Genomic DNA, 22,123 nt, shown 5'->3' on the forward strand with positions numbered 1-22,123 from the left:
AGCATGCTGGAAGAAGCAAAGACCAACAGCATCAAAATGATGATCCTCTGCCATCGATTTCGCTCAAGTAGCCACGCTGTCCGAATGTCCGATCACCATCTCCCAAAGCAGTTACTATACTTCCAACTCAAGAATGGAAAATGAAATGTTGGTGGACAGGAAAAGAGTTTTTAAGATGTGCTTAAAGCCAACCTTAAAAGCTGTGGCATAGACACCAAGATCTGGGAAGCTCTGGCCCATTTTAACTGGAGGTCAGCTATGACCAACAGTGTTATGATAAGAGTTAACTTCACACTTGCACAGCCTCAGCGCGTTCCAACAGCTTTCCTCCTGCTCAGCACTTTTCAGTCTTCTGCTTCCACAGTACACACTTGAGCACATGCCCGGCCATTATCACTTTTTACCATTGTCTTTCCCCCAGTCTAGATGATATTACAGACTCACCACAGTACGCAGTATCTTGTCCAAGTAGACAGGTTCTTTTATAGTCTTCGACGAATACCATCACAACAGCACAACATCAAGGGGGGGGGGGGATATACATTGTACATGGTTTCCTTATATACAATACATTTACAATACATTTACACATAGTAATCCTTTATTGGTTACCAACTAATTGACCCAACCCAAACCCAGGATTGCGTCATTGACAATCACTCTGAGTAGGCAAAAACACATTTCCCAAATGATTCCCCACATACAATCAATATATTCTCAGCATTCACAACAGAAGCTCATTAGCTCATTATCAGTGCATGACTCAATACATAGTAAAACCTAACAAACAGTGCTGTGGAATTTACCAAGATTGTGGCGCAGCTGGCTGAGTGTCAGCTGCATTAAGATCACTCTGACCAAAAGATCATGAGTTCAAAGCCAGCCCGGGTTGGAGTGGGTTTCCAACCAATTGTGTGTAGCCTGTTGTCGACCTTTGCAACCCAAAAGACAGTTGCATCTGTCAAGTAGGAAAATAAGGTACCACCTTAAAGTGAGGGGAGGCTAAATTAACTGATTTATGAGGCCATAAAGAAGACTCCAGCAAAGCATTCCAGCGGGGAAGCATGCGGGGAATGCGGAAGTGCTTCATCAGCGTCGCAGAAAAAAGTTAAATAGCCTCTGTATATGTTTATGTTTGTATGTCAAAAATTGGCATTGAATGTTTGCCATATATGTGTACACTGTAATCCGCCCTGAGTCCCCTGCGGGGTGAGAAGGGTGGAATGTAAAAGCTGTAAATAAATAAATAGATAAATAATTTAAAGAGGCACAAATAGAGGGCAAAAGGGAGAAATGTGTCAAGAGGAAGGGACATCAAGCCAACCCTGACCAGGACTGCCTTTCACCTGGACATCGATATCCTCACTGTGGAAGAATACGTCTCTACAGTCACCTACAGACCCACTTCCAAGACCCAACATTTGGAAGACAATAATTCTCGGACACGAGTGATCACTGATGATGATGAGCTACTGCAAAAAGAGACCAGGCTTCTCTCATCACATGGCTTCCTGTACCAATGACAGCTTTGCCTGCTGTATACAGTCTAACCAGTGCAAGAAGACTCCAGGCTTCTCTCAACATATGACTTACTGCACAGTACAAATGACAGCTTCATTTGCATGCCCACTCCCCTTGCAGCTACAGCTGTTCACTGGCCTGAAAGCTCTACTGGAGCATAATTAGATATAAACGAATATATGGAATGACTGACGATGAAACTGGACAACGATTTTAGTAAGGAGATGCCGAGGATGTTGTTTTTACAGATATATTTGCTTTTTATATTACATTTTAAATGTTGAATTGTTTTTATAATTGTTTTAACGGTATTTGGATATTTGTTATGGTATCGAGTTGCTGCCGACTGTGAACTGTCTTGAGTGGCCTCTGGCTGAGAAAGGTGGTATACAAATGCGATAAATAAATAAATAAAGCTAATATTGTCACTTTTTTCACTGCTTTAAGATCAAAAACACTAGGTTGAAGAGAGTTACAATGCATCAACTATATATGCTAACACTACGGTAGCAGTACAGTGAGTTGGTGTGAGAAAGTCCTTAAAGAGATAAGCAGGAAGAAAGAGGGAATGATGGGCAGAGGAATGGGTTTGACTGTGAGCTTGCTACTGGAATGTGGAGTTTAGGACAAGCTTCATGATGCCCCTTTTTATGTGAGCGCATCTTGACACACACTCAGAATGAACTGGATTACTTTTGTTGGTGAGATTAAACAGGATTCTTGAAATGTTCTCCCTAAGCAAAGGTGAATCTTGTTAAGTTCCATAAACAGGGCTCCAACTAAGGCGTTCATCTCCACAATTGCCAGTCAATAAGCTTTGCCATTTATAAAAGCAAATGATCATTCAGGATAAATACATATTCTGTATTAACAACCACTTGACTAACAACTTGCAAACTGGCTCCTTGCCATAGTCTACAAGTAAAGCACTGGTGGGTATTTCAGTTATTGCTTTCTTCTTCCATGCTCATTTTCTTTTCCTTTTGTTTGTGACTGAGAAGAAAGTGATTGTGGTAAATGTTTAGAAATAAAGGACATGAAGGAGCAGGGAGAGGAGAAAATGATAAAAGGAGGAGTAGAAAAAGAAGGAGGAAGAGAAGAGGAGGAGGAAGTAGCAACATTTTTGGTGGCTTTTGTCTAGGGCAAACATAATCCAGCAATCAGGCTGGAGTCTAGGAAAGATTGGACTTGAAACCAGTTAAAAGATTAATTCTAAGGATTAGACCACACATTTCTTGTCTTCTGGTATAAGCAAGTGGTGGGTTTATCCTTCAAAAGCTGGACACAGCAAGCTTTAAGATTAAGTACCATTTTATTAAAACAGCTGGAAATGCAATTTAAAATGCCTCCATTTATGCCTTGTTTCTAGGGAAACTGCAGTTTTGTGGTTCTTAAAATTGCATCATGCTCAATCACACTCTACAGTTTCTTTGTAAAAGGATGCATTCAAATCCACAGATCTCTGCTGTTACCCTTTAATAGCACATTGCATCTCACTAAAGTCAGCTGGACAAAGCTATAATTTTGTTTAGCTTTATATAATTCTGGAACAGAAACATTTAAAACTACACAGTTTTAACTCTTAACAAAGGTGCAATATAATATAATAGCTCTTCCATTTGAATTGATGCAAACTACTTTAGAAAATGGAGCCCATGTACTCTTACTAAAAATCTTGGGAGGAAGGCAGTACATGAATTCAATAAATAAATAAATAAATAAATAAATAAATAGTAAAACTATTGTGAATATTGCCACCAGTAGACAATGTGGCTGACGGTGCACTTCAAGATTGTTGCATAATTTTGGAAAGTAAGTTAAAAGGAGAATATAATGTTTTGATATTCCCTCACATTTATCCTGAATCTCCCAGTTGGGCAAATGTTGTAGTTTTGAACTTTTGAATCCTTTGCTGTTGTGTGTCTTCAGGTTGTTTCCAGTCTATGGAGATCCTAAGGCAAACCATTTACAGGAATTTCTTGGCATCAGTTCATCAACATTCAGACAGTTTCCAATCCCCCCTTTTTAGGCAAAGTCCTAGAACTCCAGATGTTCTTGGAAGACAAGGATTATCTAGATCTGGCACAGTCTGGCTTTAGGCCGGGTCATGGAACTGAAACAGCCATGGTTGCCTTAGTGGATGATCTATGCTGGGAACTGGACAGGGGGAATGTGTCCCTGTTGGTTCTGCTGGACCTCTCCTTGCCACCTGCTACTAAGGAGGCTGTTCAGGTCCTTTCCACCTGCTACTAAGGCAGCGGTGACGGTCTGGATGAGGGTAAACAAATTAAAATTGAATCCAGACAACATGGAAGTATTCCTGGTCAGTCATAAGGCCAAACAGGGCATAGGGTTACAGCCTGTGTTGGATGGGGTTACACTCCCCTGAAGGAGCAGGTTCGTAGCTTGGGAGTTCTCCTAGACTCATAGCTGAGTCTGGAACCCCAGGTTTTGGTGGTGGCCAAGGGAACATTTGCAGAAGTAAAGTTTTTGCGCCAGTTACGCCCGTACCTTGGGAAGTCAGACTTGGCCATGACAGTCCAGACTACTGCAAAGCATTCTACATGGGGTTGCCTTTGAAGACTGTTTGGAAGGTTCAAATGGTCCAATGGATGGCAGCCAGACTGCTCACCGGATTGGCATACAGGGAGCATACAACCCTCCTGTTATGCAGTCTGCTACAGAGCACAATTCAAAGTGCTGACTTTAGCCTATAAAGCCCTAAATGGTTTCAGGCCAGCTTACCTGTCTGAATTGATCTCCCCACTATGAACCATCTCAGAGCTTAAGATTGCCAAGGGAGGTCCTGCTCTCAGTCCTGCCTCTTTCACAGGCACGATTGGAAGAAATATAGTAATTATTTGCAAGCAAGGGTGAGCAACAACCAGTTCAACCAGTTCAAAAAAGAAAAAAAAGAAAAGAAAACCCTTCAGTTTCCACTGAAATCTGGGAGACAGAATGTTTTCCAGAGATAAAATTTTTTCCAAGTGAGTTATCAGGTTATAAGACATGGGACATTACCAGATGAAGCTGATATATTACATTTACCAGTGTAATTACTGTCCTTATTTCACTGCCGCTCTTCGTTGTATGACTGTGATGGTCCTGTAGTTATGGGTGGGGAAAAATAACTCCATCCCACTGCTGTGTCACATCACTTTTTATTTTTTACCTTTTTTCAAATAAGAAAAAAAATCAGTGAAGGGAGAGGACAATATGATGTGCACCAGATAAATCCTAGGGCTATGGGACAATTCAGGAGCTTCTGATTTTGCCCAACAATAGCCGGTGATAGCTTCATTACAGAGAGATGGTCGTATTGCAAAATGTCATGTGGCAGGGATCATCATCAAGGGTGATGGTCCTGTTTCTGTGCCAGTTTCCACTTCCCTACGATGGAATCCTTAAATGGCCATCATGATGTTATTATAATTTAACACCTTGCTTTTAGGCATTTTTTTCAGGTTTTGAAATAGAAAGGACATTTCCTTTTCAGAGTCAGCTGAAGGTGCCAGGTGTCACACAGATCTCCCTTACTCAGTATTTGGCATTGCAGAGCCAGATTGATTAGATGCTCTTTCCTGGCCGGACACAACTAGATTTTTTTAATGCTCGGAAGTGTTGAAATGATGCAACCTTTCCCAATCTGGTGTCCACTGGTTTGCTGTCTTAAGGCCCACACTTCTTTTAATGGAGACGCATAGGTTTTCAGAAAACAGTGGTTATGGTGCCAGAATAATGAAAATGTAACCTATGATTACATAAATATGGAAAAGAACAAACACTGAACAGGTTTTACAGCTTACGTGGCTTTGAGGACTAGGAGTAACTATGAACTTATAGTGATCTCTGGGCTTATTTTTTAAATGATTTATGTATGACAATGAACAATAACAGCAAATGACAAATACGCTGGCATCTTGTTCAGTAATGCCATCATATTTCCTATTTCTATATATGATTGTTCATATGATTGTTAAAGCTAAACTGTAAAGAAAGCTAATAGGAAGAAAACCAACTCATTTGAGGTGCTGCAGAATAGTTCTACTGCAAAAGACCACCCATATAATAGATAGACAGACCAAAGTCTCTCACACTCAAACACAAGGTATTGTGTCAAAATCCTCTCAACAACACCACACTACAGATACAACTGAAGGTGAGCAATAACCAGTTACAAAAAAACCAAATAAATGGTTCCTAGAACAAATCAAACCTAAACTCACGCTAGAAGCCAAGACTGTCATTCTTTGGACATTCATGAGAAGACATATTCACTTGAAAAGGCAGTTGATGATAGCTTGCTTTGGAAGCCTCACAGCCTCTCAAGCAGGGTCATTTCCGAGACAATTACAAGACAGTGAATAATGACATATCATGACCTCTCCTGGTTGTGAGGTGCCCTGAGACAGACACCTGAGATTGTATCTTCACAAGACCTTTCAGTTGTCTTCGTGGTTGCCTATCTCAAGCATGCAAAGACTGGGAGAGGGCTAAACATGTCATTGCTCTTGTCCTGCTCTTCTGAACCTTAGAAATGGCTGTATTTGGGTTTGGGAGCTGCAAGACTTCAGAGGCAAGATATTGGAGGATAGCCTTAGCAAATGTTCTACCTCTACATTTGGGTCTGACCACTAATTATTATATGACACCCCTTTCATTGCATAAGGATATTAAAAAGATCAGACTAAAAATATTTATTAAACATTTTATACATGAATGTGATCAGTATGTGGGAGTGGTCTGGCTATGACATCTGTTACCTATTATTATTCTTTATTATGTTGTATTTTTGTAAAAAAAAAACTTGTGTTTGTCTGGCCATTTAATGTTTGTCTTTTTTGTGTGTAAACCACACCGAGTCCCCTTGGGGAGAGAAGGTGGTCTATACATTATTATTATTATTATTATTATTATTATTATTATTATTATTATTATGTTGATTGCCAGAGTTGATTTGGCTGATTGGGCTATGTGGATGCGTGTCCCTTTTCTTTATGTGTGTCCTTTCCGGAGCTGTGCATTGGGTGGAAGAAAATGATCTTTCCCAGATAAGGACTAAAGATTGGCAAATTGGCATTGTTGCACAAATGCGGAGATGTACAATAGCAAGGCTGCTTATCTTGATATATTCCACATGAGACTGCCATGGAACAGCAGCTTAATGTGATAAAGTCCATCATGAAAGATATCCAGGTGTCTAGTATCAAGCTATTGAATCTAGTTAAGCAGAGTTTGGCAACTGTTTCAGGGGACAACTGTCAGATACAGCTGGAGCAATCCCTTCACCTTGGAGCAATCTAGCTGGAGCAGTCCCTTCATACATTGTTGGACTTGTTTCTAGTTGTCTTTGTTAGACCCGTTTCTGGTATACTTGATCTACTGATTCCAAAAATGGCACCAGTTTCCACCATCAGCTCTAGTTTTTGAGATACAGAACGTATCTACCACTCTTCATCTCCTCGCCTACAGAAAATCATAGATAACCATATTTAAGAAATCAGAGCTGATGTAGTTTATCATATGCAATTTTCTAATTCAGTGCCCCAAATAACCTCAGGAACAGATCTAAAAAACAAGATACTAAAATTTTTTTTGTGTCAGGCTGTGTAATCAGCCCAATCAACTGTATGCAATATGCTAGTGGATTCCATCTTGTCCTTTGTCCAAGGCAACAAAATGTCCTTGGGTTGGTCATGGATGACATGAATTTTGAATTATGGTTGTGTGTGGGGGGATGGGATGCCTCACACTGGGTAAGATCTGAAAGTCTCTTATAGCAGCACATGAAAATGTGTGATATCTAGCGTGGGTGGTGCAACTGCAGAGCCAACAGTGTCCACCTTCTGTACAAATGGCTGTGTACTGGGAAAGCAATTGTAACAATGTGGGAGATAGAGTGGGAGGGTGTGAAGAAGAGCTAGTACAGAGAGGAAATTCGAAGAACAAATGTGATGGAGAAATGTGTTCCTCCCAGGTGGCAAGAGATGGGAATACAAGGCAACAATTAGAGAAGAGAGAATCGAATACAAGCACTAATTGAAATGGGCTGTGAGCCTTTTGGCAGAGAAAGTACAAGTTATACTGTTTGTTGCTCATTTATGATCGATGGTACCTGTGACCAATGTACTGGCAGGGAAAAAAGGATGGATGAAGTGTCTGTTGTTTAAGCACAGAGTCCATCCAAAGGACAACAGATAGAAAGAGCAGCTCTACATTAACTACCAACAAAAACAGAGCTAAGCAGAATTTCTGGACTTTGGACAGGGGAAGATTTCTTATCAAGATTTTGGATTCTAGCAAGACAAAACAAAGGGACATTTTTGGAAAAGGAGGCATGGGAAGTTTGCAAAATTCCAGATTTTTTTGGAAGATAGTTCTGATTGCTCCAAGATAGGCCAGTGGTCAGGGATAACGAGAGTTGAAATCCAACAGCAACTGGAGGTCTGCAGATTCTGCAGCTATGGCCTCCTGGATTGGACATATGATTTCAAGTTTCTATAACTCTTTTTTAATGTTCACTTCTTGTATGTTTTAATGTATTCTTCTTGATGTGAAAGCTGCTTTGGGTCCCAATTTTGTGAGAAGGGCTGGATTCTGATACTACTACTGCTACAACTGTTACTACTATAATAATAATGAACAAAATGTATTTTTGAAGACAATGTTCTTGATCTTTCATTTTAACCTTCTCTTCTGTACTTCAAGTTTCTTCATATGAAAACATGCATGATTTTTCTGATCATCTTTGAAAATGGGTTGTTTCAATATATGTTGAATCTGACACAGCTTTGTGATCACTGTTCCATTTTATTCCAACAGCATTTATTTCTTCTATCACATTTTTGGTTCCATTTAGGATTAAGACCAGGATCTTCCTCCTCCTCGGTAAGTTAATTGTTCTAGGGAACAATGGTTATTATTTGACTCATGTAGATAAGATTCAAGTTCTTTATCAGAACTTGAATTTTTATCAACATGAGTCAAATAATAAAAGTTATGCCACCAACTCCTCTCAGTCTCAAAAATATGCAGAGATCCAGACTGACCCAGACTTACCCAGCTGTCTTTGAATTTTACCACCATGGATCAAATAATTCATCTTTGTATCAGCGAACCTATTCTTTATTTATATCACACAGACACCCTTCTGACCCTTACTGATAATTATTTACTCTTTGAGCTGTGTTTTTGTACTTTGTTTCTTCCAATTTTTCTGGAAATAGTGTGCTATTACCAGTGCTTGCTGCAGTGTGTTTCAGCCATCCCAACAATGTCAGTTATGGGGCATGCTTTCTTTACCTTTTGAAACTAGTCTAGTATTATTCCAATGTATCCTATGATTGCCTCCCAAATTTCATTCTTCATTTTAAGATGAACCTCAGTGTTCGGTCATGTAGCCAAAGTATGTTTATATAGTACTAAATTATTAGTTGGTTGGTTCTAATATTGCTACCTCAAGCAAACCCAAGACCACCAGCATTGAAGCAATGGTCCTCCGCCATCAACTCCACTGGACCAGCCACATTGTCAAATGCCCGATCACCATCTTCCAAAGCAGTTGCTCTACTCAAACTCAGGAATGGAAAATGAAATGTTGGAGGTCAGGAAAAGACATTTAAAGATGAGCTCAAAGCCAGCCTTAAAAACTGCTGCATTGACATCGAGAACTGTGAAGCCCTGGTCCTTTGGTGCTCTAGCTAGAGGTCAGCTGTGACTAGCAGTGCTGTAGAATTTGAAGAGGCACGAATGGAGAGCGAAAGAGAGAAATGTGCCAAGAGGAAGGCACGTCAAGCCAATCCCGACCGGGACTGTCTTCCACCTGGAAACTGATGCCCTCACTGTGGGAGAAGATGCAGATCAAGAATAGCGCTCCACAAACACCTATGTACCCACCACCAGGACACTGAACTTGGAGGACAAACTTACTTGGACAACGAGGGATCACCTAAGTAAGCAAGCAAACCCATACAGTAATTCATCCTGAAGTGTTCATAAATTTTGAAATTCACACACTGATTTGCTAGTTCTTCCAAGAGCTGTTAAAAATCTCAGGAACCAAATTATTGAGGCAGCAGTGTTTGCATGTAGATCTCTCTCTTTCTTGGACAGTATAGATGTCCTTGTGTAATCCTACTCAACCAGATGGTTGCTAGCATGAGAAGGAGCTGACAGTCAAGGTAGCATATGTGCAGTCTCTGTAGGTGTTAATGGCAGGAAGCCCAGCTTGGAAGACTGATAACGCTAGGATTTATCTGTCAGTTATGCACCTGCCATCAAACTAATGTTATTCCTGGAAAATGGTGTATTATTTAAGAGTAATCCCAGCCCTTTTGATATTTTAAAAATACTAAAGTGCTGTGTGAGGTGCTCACTTGTGCCTTCTTTATAACCTTTGAAGGATTAAACAGCATCACATGTGTTTCTGAGTTGGTTCTTTGGAATGACATTACTGAAGATGTATACCCTGGCAGGCAATGCCATTTTTGACTTTGATCTCCAGTGGAGAAGAGCATTAAAAAGCCACATCACAATCCTATCTGACATGTTACTATACATAACGTGACACATACACTTAAACACATATTCCCCCCACATTGCTTCCAGCCATCTTAGACTTCATGTGTATTTGAAAAACCACAGACAATAATCTCCTATTGAAATGAAGGCCCTCTGGCCCAAGGATTCTATAGAGTTATACTGGAGGAAACTAGGAAATGCCTGGAGAGGACATATTTTGTTGGACATAGATAAATAAATCCACATATATTGGTTTTGCAGATATGGGGTGATACTATAGTCAGCTATGTAGCAAAGAAACCCTTTACCTAGTTGTAAAAATGCATCAGAGTGCCCTAGGAAGAGTGCCCAATGCACATGGGTACCTGAAGTGTATTGGGACCAATGCAATGTGCATTGAACAGTATCAATGCACATTTGAACTGCAGCAAAGTTAATTGGGGTTGAGAGAATGGCTTCAGGTTGCAAAGTCTTGTTTATTGGAATGCTGCATTCAAAATTGTACTTTATTGCTTAAGACTCAGTAGGGTTTACTATTTTGCCCATAAAAAGTGTACTGTTGGTAACTTGATCATATATCAGCATCAGAAAAGGTTCGTTGAACATAATGGTCGGAGGCAGAGACATAGGAATGGCTTCTACTGCGGTGGCTGCAGCAGCCTCGGTACCTCTCTCATCAATAGTCAACACAGCTTTATGGGTAACCTGAGAAGAAACAAAAAGATGGGTTAAAGTTCAGGAAAATGAATGGGATTACTTATGTGAAGGTGAAACGGATGTTTTCTTACTGAAGGACATTGTCCTTCTCATCATTCAGTCTGTTCAGTTTTGACAACCAGCATGATTTTAGTTAATAACTACATTTGCTGCAAAAGTACCCTGGACACTCATCGGTTGGGATCTTGTTAGTATCATTCACAGAGCTTACACTTGCACAGCTCCTTTTTTGACTATTGTAGATGTTGGCATTCTCTTCTACCTGTCACAACAATTTAAAGCCCACACAACAATAATCCACAGCTGTTCCATGACAAATGCACAAAGCAGATGTTCAGAGAAGCATCTGGCTCTGTTCATGTACACACATGCAGATTGATTTACATAATCTGATGAGAACTCAGGATGACTCATAAAATCTCAATAGGAGATGTCACCAGTAGGGTTCTGTGATTGATTAAAAAATGTTTCAAAAGTCATTACAAAATATGGGGTATGGGGGGGGGGGGTTGTACTGGTGCTTCATTTCTAAATTGTTTCTAAAGTATCGTTAGTGAACATGTTGTTACAGTAATGAGAGTAATGCAATTTTGTTACTATTTTGTTATAGAAATTGCACAAGTGGGGAAACTTCTGGGGCTCCTTTCTCCCTCATTTTTACAGCTATTGGGATGAAACCTGCTACAATGGTAGAACACATTTACCACTGTTAGCCCACCAAATTTCAGAAAGTTTCACTTATCCATGATTTTTGGGGAATTTTCAAAGCTTTTATAAACAACATTTTTAACAAAACCCTACAAGAGCTATCACCTTGAATTTTCTAGATAATACTAGATAACACAAGATAACGGGATCATTCCTCCCAACTTGCAAAAATATTCGTACATCTACTGATTTTTGGGATTTTTTTCCTTAGAAAGCCACAACAGCTATCTCTTCAAATGTCTCCCGTATTAACCAATAGAAGAAACCAATACTAACCCATTCTACATTTTCATAGAATCCTAGAGTTGGAGGGACCCCCGAGGGCCATTCATTTAGGAATGGCCTCTCCAGGCTGTGGGCACTGGGGCAGCCTAATTCTATTAATGCTATAAAAATTAAACTCAAAATAATTTCAAAGTACTATCAGCCATTAGACCATTTGCACAAGAGCCACCAGCCAGCCAGCACAACACCCACACAGCCACTGGGCCCACAGCCAGCTCACTCTCCTCCTTTCTTTCTTTCTATTCTGATGCTCTCCGTCTCTCTTCTGTCTCACTTGACTCCTTTCTCCCTTCCTTAGCCAATGTGTCCCTCACTGTCTCCCTCTCTCTCTACTCTGACTGCCTGCCTGCCCTCCTCCCTCGATTCTTTCCAGAGCGCAAATGGAGCCTGCTCCACCATGGTCTGAAATTTAAAATCAAAATGGTGGCTGCTCTACCACCCCTCCGTCCTCTGTCAGCCCTAATTGACTGAGAGGCATGCCAACATGTTTTGCTTCACCTCTCACAAGGCTTGATTAACCAGGGAATTTTAACTGTGTAACAGAGGCCTTATGAAGAAATTGAAACTTAATATACAAAGGCATCTAAAGGTTCGATTTCTTAATTTGTGGCGCAGACCATGTGTGAGCATCGGATATTGCGTTGTAAGTGGAAAAAATAATGAAATTGATCTGACTTATGATGGGACATGGCTCAACCTTAGTCACCAGTGTGCATCTGTCTACAGGTCATCACCAGGTACATCACTGATTCCTCTCACTAGGCTTGGAATAACCATTCAGGGGGACCGTCACAGAAAAACTGTGAGTTCTGGGAGTCATCAGCCAAACGTGAGTCAACAGTGGGATGGCAGGGCCAAATTCTCAGATATGTCAGAAAGAATATGTATATAGGTCAAGGGTTGTAATAATACCATTCTATTCTGCTTTGGTCAGCCTCATCTGGAATACTATGTTCAGGTCTGGCCACATGGAAAAAACCTCCTCAAAGACTGAGTAAATACAGTCGGGCGTGCCCCGGGCAAAGTTTCTTGTAAACGGCTAATCTTTCCAAAGCCAAAAGCATTGCTTTTAAACATTTGAAACCATAGTTCAAAAAGGTGATTGATAAGCTGGAATGTGTCCAGAGATAATCAAAGGTCTGAACACAATATTCATCTCATATATTTATTTTTATTGTATTGATTTAATATCTCATCTTTTGCTCCATGCAGGAACACAGGGCAGCTTACCACAACCTTTAAAACAAAGTATAGCTAAAAATTATAAGTTATAACATGTGGTGGGGAAAACTAGGAAACAAGTACCTACACTATTGTATTTAAACCAAGATCTTGGTTCAAATAAAATCACATAAATACTGGGATTTTTAAATGTTAGACTTACTTTTGATACTTTCAAAGCTTGCCCAGTGATTCCAGTCAGATCAGCACGGTCAGAGAACATATCAGCAATGCCCAGGTTGGTGAGGGGACCTTTTAGGTCATGGCTGGCAGAAATATTAAACTTTGGGAGATGTACATGTGCTGTGCCACTGGAAAAAAAGAGAGAGGCAAGAAAATGATCCAATAATTTTCCCCATATAAAGGATAGAGCTAAAACAACATTTCACAGACTGCGCTGCTAAGAGTGGAGTGGATTTATACCATTGCTTGATTACCAGGGCCGTAGCCAGAAAAAAAATTCGGGAGGGATTGAAATTTTTTGGGGGGGTTGAAAATTTCATGGGGGGGGGGGGTTGAAACCTGCCTCCTAGCTCATGCTGAAGCAAAGAGCACAGCAGGGGGCAGAACAGCCTTCAATAGCCTGCAGTTCCGCCCCTGACCCCTGTCAACCACCACCACCAAGTCTGGCCTCTTTAATGAGAGCATTCAACACCCCCCCCCCCAACTTGGTTGCTTCGCTACATCAGCTATTGCTGCAAGTAATGACAGTGTGAACAAATTGTCAATATTTGCCTGAGATAGTGCTTGCAGTTCTGGAGGGACTCTTAATTTTTTGCATCTCATGGACTTAGCATGGGGATTTGCTTAACCAGTTAAAATTCATGAGTAAACCAGGTATTTTTTTAAAAAATCTGAAACATTTCGGGGGGGGGTTGAACCCCTAAAACCACCCTCTCGCTACAGGCCTGTTGATTACTATTAACACAGTTTATGTAGGACTGCCCTTTTTAACAATTCAGATTCTTCAGCTAATGTAACGGTTGTCATATCTCAAGGTCTGGACCTGAGTTTACAGTATTCATCTCCAGGTGGGAGACAAGGATGTAAATTATCCATTTTTGTTGGGCTCAGGAAAGGGCCACCACACCTAATAGAGCAGTAACTTGCTACAGTGTGCAAGGACTTTTGATTTGTTGTTTCAAATTGAATCAACTTTCCAGAAAGTCTATATATGATGTTCTAGTTTCCTAATTTCCTCCCAGTTGTTTAGGTGCCAAGCTTACCCTCTGCTCTGCTCTATGTCCACTAGAAATAAGGTCACTAGATTAAATGTTTCTTACTACATCTCCTTAGGTAGGTGAGAAAGAGTAATCTACCTATTTCTCCATGATTATGGAATACTCCTTTAGATAAGTTGTATGTCTTAATGTCCAAACAGGAAAATACCCCCCCCCCCCCAACTCCAGTTTCAAAATGTCAACTGTGGCTGGTATTTCATGTAATATTTAATTATAGCATTAGAAGCTATTTTGTGGCTCTCAAATTTTGGCCCAGAAAGCTGAACTGACAACCTTAGTTGTGAATTGCCTTCTGATGAGTCAATATGGTCTAGGACAGTGGTTCTCAATCTTCCTTAATACAGTTCCTCATGTTGTGGTGACCCCCAACCATAACATTATTTCTGTTGCTACTTCATAACTGTAATTTTGCTACTGTTATGAATCGTAATGTAAATATCTGATATGCAGAATGTATTCTCATTCACTGGACCAAATTTGGCACAAATACCTGATACGCCCAAATTTAAATACTGGTGTGTGTGTGTGTGTAGTGGGGGGGGGGTGATTTTGTCATTTAGGAGTTGTAGTTACTGGGATTTATAGTTCTCCTACAATCTAAGAGCATTTTGAACCCCAACAATGATGGAATTTGGCAAAACCTGGCACACAGAACTCCCATGACCAAAAGAAAATACTGGAAGGGTTTGGTGAGCATTGACCTTGAGTTTTGGAGCTATAGTTCACCTACATCCAGAGAGCACTGTGGACTCAAACAATGATGGATCTGGACCAAACTTGGCATGAATCCTCAATATGCCCAAATGTTAACATTGGTGGAATTTGGGGAAAATAGACAGGACATTTGGGAGTTGTAGTTGCTGGGATTTATAGTTCACCTACAATCAAAGAGCATTCTGAACCCCATCAATGAATTGGGTCACATTTCCCAAAAAGAATCCCCTTCACCAACAGGAAATGCTGTGTTTTCTGATGGTCTTTGGCAACCCCTCTGACACCCCCTTGCGACCCCCCCCCCAGGGTCCCGACCCCCAGGTTGAGAAACACTGGTCTAGGAGCTCATTACACTAATGTACAATTACAAGTGCAAATCAGAAAGAAACATGGTACTGTTTGTAAAAGTCCTTCTGCTATAACTATCTAGAGGAATACATTAGTAGTAACACAAGGATTACCGGTGAACACGTTCAGCCCATTTGGACAAAACATCAAGTGAAATTGCCTTCTCCAATTCATTGATCTTCCCAGCATCAGGTAGAATGAAAAATGAGGTAGCAGTGCCATTATACTGCATTCGTACCACTGTGCAGAACAGCTCACGATCAAAATAGTAGTGAAACCAACCCATTCTCTGCATCATTGGTACTTTGACAGTTGTTTTATCATCCACTTTGAAGTCCCCTTCTCTTGTCATCTCTGGATCAAAAGGCTTCTCCCAGTTGCCTAAAGAGGCATAAAGGATACATGCTCATATTTTGGAAGAATTATACAGCTTTTTCAACTATCAAATGGGAATGATTTTATTTATTTACGTCACTTGTATACCACCTTCCTCACCCCAGGGTCAAAACTGTTTCCAACATATTTATGGCAAATGTTAATGCCTCACATACATATAAAGCCTAACATAGAGCAATAATAACATATCACTATCAAATAGATCATGTGTTTAGAGCAGACCATAGAAGACTATCTCACAGCAAGAGATTGAATGATTTGATTTTTAGCCTACCATTCATACAGTTCCTCACCATTGACCTGAGCTTCTGGATGCTAAAGTTCAAAACACAGGGAAGGTTACAGATTCAACCTACAGATTTGTCCTACAAGGATAATGTTTAAGCAACATGGATCACTCTTTCTTGAAATAGAAAAATATATAAAATATCTTAGATGCTTATTTGTCTAGACAGCTTCAACCTACAGGTTTGTCCTGTTTTCAAAGATAAGGTTCCGTCCCAGTTTACCTGTCCAAACGTATCTCCCTCTGCAAACCATCAAGGAGTTTAAGATCATCGGGGGAGGCCTTGCTCTTGGTCCCACCTGCTTTGCAAGTGTGGTTGGTGGGGATGAGAGACAGGACCTTTTCAGTGGTGTCTCCTCGGCTGTGGAACTCCCTCCCAAATGATATCAGATCTGATCCCTCCCTCCTGGTATTCTGAAAAAAACTTGAGACCTGGCTTTGAGGTCAAGCCTTTCAGCAATAGATACAGCCATTTGAATGAGAATGACCTATGCGACTGGCAATGGACTGATCTTGGATCATGATTTTAAACTGGCAGGATTTTAAATAATTTTAAATCTTTGAATGTTTATAATTGTTTTGACTGTTGTTTAATTATGATTGTTAGTTGATGTTCAGCATCTAATGGTTGCCTATTGTAAAGCCGCCCTGAGTCCCCCCTCGGACAGATGGGGTATAAATGTTTAAAATAAATAAATAAATAAATAAATAAATAAATAAACAGGCTTTAATTTATTGTCTTGCACACTAGCATCAGCAGTGATAACTGGACGAACTGAAAACCTGTATGGGGACCTGTGCAAAAACCTGTATATCCTGTGTTGGACTAAAGGGTTCTGTGCAAGAAATGTGTAGACATTTCTGACAGACCATTAGAAGATTCAAAGTTCTTGTGTTTATTGCACTGGTCTTTCTACAGGTACTTGTGTCTACTGATCCAGTTTGGAGTTATCAAACTACATTCTGAATCCTGGATAATAAAACCCACTATAGTATTGATACCCGACTCTCAGAGGTGGTTTCCATTTCTCACAACCCAACTAGTCACCAAGTCTGGGTTTGAATAGTTTAGTGTTGGAGCTGCATGCATGGTAGGGCTGGGAAATATTACTTTGGGGAATTACATCTCCTAGAATCATCCAGGCACCAGCAAGAACTTCATTGTATAACTAAATCAGAGACCAATTGCAATAAATTGTATTATTTACTGAGAGATCAGATTTACCTAGTTCATTGTGGGTTGGGGACTGTGTGCGTTCCCACCCTGCCTTCACTACCTAAAGAGTTCCCTCGGTTTCTTCAGCTGTAATATGAAAGGATACCAGAAGAGCTCCAAGAGCTCCAAAGCCCTAGCTAGCCCTTTTTGTATTTATCCCCCAGCCCACTGCTTCCTGCTCTTCATATTGCTTCTCTAATTGTAAATAATATATAAACATAATTACTAACATATCTTCTGTATTTGCGTGTCTTTCTCTTGGATGGACTTCCTTTTGATTTGGGCTGCTGTGGAACATGCTTATTGCTTATTGCTTGACTACTGCCTGTTTGTTGATCTGAAGCTAAACTCTGAAACATATGCTGACTTCAATCTCAAGCAGCTTTTGACCTTATCTCTTCTCTGAAAAGCTGCTGAGTTGACACTACCCATGTTGGCAGCTATCATTAAATCTTGTGGTAGTGAGTTCCAAAGTTCCTAGCATTGGGGAAAGAAGTATCTTCTTTTACCTGTCTCATATCTCTCACCATTTGCATTAATGGTTTGTCATTGTTAGTACAGTGTTCCCTCACTACTTCATGGTTTGCTATACGTGGATTTGCTGTTTCACGGATTTTTATAAATATTAATATAAAATAGTTACATTACAATGAGCCTCAGAAAGGGAGGCTGGTGTGTGGGCCAGGACTCCATCTACTGGCTCTGCTTGCACTCCCGCGACCTGGAGCATTCATGCCGCTGCTCCTTCCCCTGGCCCATCCTGAGAGCACCTATCTGCAGCGGCCTGAGGCACAGCGGGGAAGGCCTGCCTCCCTGGCCTCCACGGACCCCAGTAGAGCGGCGGCCTGAGGCATGGTGTGGAAGGCCTGCCTCCCTGGCCTGCTGCCTCCTGTGTGACTCCGGAGGCGGGTAAGGAAGTGTGAGGGCTAGACTGCGCATGCACACTTCTTATACATATGCTAAAATAATGTATACATATTACAATTAATATAGAGTCTCCGCTTTGCAGATTTTCACTTATCGCGGGTGGTCCTGGAACAGAACACCCGCAATAAGTGAAGGAACACTGATTTACACTCTTTACACACTTGTTAGACTGTTATCTTAGATTTTCATAATTTACCTTTAAAGAATATGTAGTTCACTATAACTATTGCAGTGTCTCGATCGAGACCCTTGACCAGTTGTGGAATTTTCCCATGGGTTTTCTTCTCCACATATTCATTTATTTGCTTTTCAGCTTCTGTGGGCTCCTGGAATTTTGCTGATAACACATCTGCTTCATATGAGGCATGGACAGCATCCAAAAATGTCTGTAATGGTTTTTGGTCATCTTTCACAAACAGAGCCTGACCGATATCGAGTTTGACCTTATTGGTAGGGTTAGTCAGCACAGAAAAGAGGTTATGAAACCCATCATGAATTTCTTTTTCCTGGATTTCTGTCAGATTAAAGGTGAGTCCCTCCAGAATCTGAGTGTGGGTAGTTGATCTTGCCCCCATTGACAGGACAGATAAGGCAGAAGAGATGATGAGGGGAGAGAAGAAAACATTCTTGCCAGGTGATGCTGAAGAAATCTGATGCAACATGTTCAGCCCAAACTGAGCGGTGTTGGTATAGATCTTGGTAGCTGCAACACTTGTATTATCATGGCCATTGATGTGATGGCCATGACTGATAGCACAGAGGCCAACCGTTAACAAACACACAGAGAGCAAAGATTTCATTGTTGTTCTTGGTTTGTCTGTGAATGAAGAGAAAGAATGAAATATTTTTCTTTAAAAAACTACACTTGCTGCACCATCTTGAAGTTGTAGCATGCAAAGACTCAGAGTTTCTTATCTTGAAAGCTAACATAAACGAAAGATGGAAAAAGCACTGCACAGCAACCTGACACATTTCAGTCAAATTTCAGCCTGGGAATTTTTATACCTTTCATGTTCTGTTCCTAACACATAATAGACATCAATCATTTAGTGCATGAATTACATTTATCACTCAATTAAACTATTTGGATGCCACTTTAATTGCCATCCTCTGTAATCCTAGGATTTATAGTTCTGAGGTATGGAGGATTCTCTTTACTATACATCGCTAGTGAGCCCCCACCTGATCTACAGAATTGAAACTCTCTAGCAGAGAGAATTTTCTCATTAAACCACAGATCCCAGATATCTAGGGCCCTTCCAAACAGTCATATAACTGCTTTGGATTGGATTATCTGAATCCACACTGCCACATAATCCAGTTCAATGTACATCTGTGTGGAAGGGGTCATAGAAGAAAGAACCATAGCTATAAATCATTTGTCCTACAATCCTGATATTGATTCAGCTATAATGTTTATTTGCAATGTCTTGTTTTTCAATCAATGCAAGTTACAGGTGTGTATCTAGAGGCCATTCCAGACAGTCCGTTATCCCAGGAACATCTGTGTTTAAAAAACATGGATGTTTGTGGGGGCCCATCTGCACTCACCCCAGAAAGTGTGCACTTTCTAGGGTGGGTGTCCAGATGTTGTAGTGGGACTTCCCAATACAACACTGTGACACTTAACCCCCATCCCAGACCCCCCCCCCCCTAAACACAGTAAAAAAGGAAAAGAACTTACCGAGCTTCCATGGGATGGCTGGCAAAGTTCTCCTGGCATGTACAAATGACACATCAGGAGAAAGGGGGGCAGGAGTGGTTTTCCTCCCCCCTTCTGCTGGCATGTCATTTGTATGCACCAGGAGAACTTCGGCAGCCATCCCATGGAGGCTGGGTGAGTACTTTTCCTTTTTAAAAACTGTGTTCAGCGGGGCTTTTGGGATTGATATTCCCACAGTTTTCCAGGCTTATTTAGCCCGGAAAAATGTGGGAATACTGTCTATACTGCAGTATTCTGCAGCCCAGACACCAGAAGTAGTGGGTTTATTCTGCACCTTCCAAGAAGGAGCAGAATAAACCCACTATCAAATTAATTCACCACAAACCAGGGTTTTCCTGGTTTGTGGTGAATTAATTCCAGGTTGCTCAGAACGTTGTCTGGACAGCCCCCTTTTATTGCAAAAGTTTCTGCAATAAATAGGCTGTTTAGATCCACCCTAGAATAGATCAGGGTCAAAATCTACATATTTGGGCGGTTGTCAGGGTATCTCTCCCATCCCCTTGTTTGATATTAACTTTTTAATAAGTATTTAAAAGTTAATATCAAATTGTTTGGCTAATACTGTGTAAAGCAGGGGTCCTTAAACCTTTTAAACAGAGGGCCAGGTCACAGTCCCTCAAACTGTTGGAGGGCCGGGTTATAATTTGAAGAAAACATTAATGAATTCCTATGGACACTGCATATATCTTATTTGTAGTGCAAAAAAACACTTTAAAATAATACAATAATTAAAATAAATCACAATTTTAACAAATACAAACTTATTAGTATTTCAATGGGAAGTGTGGGCCTGCTTTTGGCTAATGAAATAGGGTTGTTGCTGTTGTGGTTGTTGTGTGTTTTTAAGTCATTTCAAACTTAGGTAGATCCTGAGCGAGGGCCGGGTAAATGACCTCTGTGGGTCGTATCCACCCCCCGGGCCTTAGTTTGAGGACCCCTGGTGTAAAGCATGAGCAGAAACTGCCAAGTGTTTCAATGTAAAGGTTGTGCATTAATGCATTATATAAAAAAATGGGCTGAAACAAAATGTCTGCAGTAAGGGGTTTTTTTTAGTCATGTCACACATATACTACTTGGATTTTTGCTCATCCTGTACAATGAGAGAAAAAATTCAACTCTTACATTGATAGCTCACATTGATTTAATCTCAAAGCAATTCTGTGTCAATTAAGCCATTGGTTCAGTTTTGAAGGGCATGAACTCTAACATGCCTTCTAGCAGGCTAATCTCAACAAACTAATCAGGACATGTTGAAATTTTTGAAAAAACAAATAAGACCTATGCTCCTTACTCAAACTCACCCTTTGCTCCCTTGGGTGCAACCACAGATATTTGTTGCAGGAAACAAATATTTGACTCTGGAAAACACTTTGAAAAGCGTCTTTTATAGCATCATTTTTGGAAAGGCGGCGGTGCCTTTGGATAACATGCCTGGTGCCACTGAGCTGTTTTGTATATGTGGATGGGATGATTTAAAGTGACATGCATGCAATTATAGCAGGTGAGGAAAAAGCAAGCTCTTGAGAGCCAATTAGTCACAAAAGCACCAACCAATCACTTTCATGACATGAATCAGAACTGCTTAGAGGGTTTGACGAACACTATGTTTTCATTATTTCTCAAGATTATTCAACATGACTTTGACTTTTCATTGGAAAAATCATAAGTAACACTTTGGATGAATGTTGTCATTATTTTGTCACCATGGTTTTGTCATTAGTTTCATTGTAGTCACTGTTAACTGCTTTGGCGGAATGGTGACGACGGCTCTAAGTAAATGTATTTTGTATTATAATTCTTCTGCAAAAACTTACACAAAATTAGTCAGATTTATAGTTCTGGAGTCCCTCTCTACTTACCCATTTATTTAATGTCTATTTCACTTTTCTCCTGATAAGGGAGAAGATTAAAACAAGATGCATGACAATGTGAGAGATTTATACAAATGGAAAAAGTTATGATATTCGGGTTCAGGTATACGCAATACAGGTTGAGTATCCCTTATCTGAGAATTTGTAATGCTTCAAAATTGTCCACATGGGTGTCCATCTTTGCTTTGCTGAAGTGTGCACATTTTTTCATGTGCAAAATTCTTAAAAGTATTATGTTTAAAATTACTATTAGATTATGTGAATAAGTAATGTATGAAACATACATGAATTTTGTATTGTCAAAGGCTGTTGTATTGTTGAATTTTGTATTATCGAAGGCTTTCATGACCAGAATCACTGGGTTGTTATAGGTTTTTCGGGCTGTATGGCCATGTTCTAGAATGCTTCTAGAACATGGCTATACAGCCC

The 22,123-nt window shown here is 40.4% G+C and overlaps 1 protein-coding gene across 1 annotated transcript; it reads right to left on the minus strand.

Moving 5' to 3' along the window:
• Positions 1-10,497: 10,497 nt before the first annotated feature.
• On the minus strand, positions 10,498-21,701 carry LOC132762949 (alpha-1-antitrypsin-like). Its single transcript, XM_060756216.2, has 5 exons — positions 21,683-21,701; positions 18,297-18,917; positions 15,389-15,656; positions 13,136-13,283; positions 10,498-10,746 (listed from the first exon to the last, which is right to left on the minus strand). The coding sequence occupies exons 1-5, from the start codon at positions 21,684-21,686 to the stop codon at positions 10,555-10,557; spliced, it is 1,233 nt and encodes a 410-aa protein (XP_060612199.2). The 5' UTR covers positions 21,687-21,701; the 3' UTR covers positions 10,498-10,554.
• Positions 21,702-22,123: the final 422 nt, after the last annotated feature.

Source organism: Anolis sagrei, chromosome 1 (assembly GCF_037176765.1).
Source record: "Anolis sagrei isolate rAnoSag1 chromosome 1, rAnoSag1.mat, whole genome shotgun sequence".
Classification (NCBI taxonomy): domain Eukaryota; kingdom Metazoa; phylum Chordata; class Lepidosauria; order Squamata; family Dactyloidae; genus Anolis; species Anolis sagrei.

What these genes read in the sequence shown, in the direction of transcription:
- LOC132762949 (XM_060756216.2), bottom strand. An exon ending in GAACTACATATTCTTTAAAG is followed by an intron (nt 15,657 to 18,296) that starts GTAAATTATGAA and finishes ATGCCTCTTTAG; the next exon opens with GCAACTGGGAGAAGCCTTTT. An exon ending in TGGGCTGAACGTGTTCACCG is followed by an intron (nt 13,284 to 15,388) that starts GTAATCCTTGTG and finishes CTTTTTTTCCAG; the next exon opens with TGGCACAGCACATGTACATC.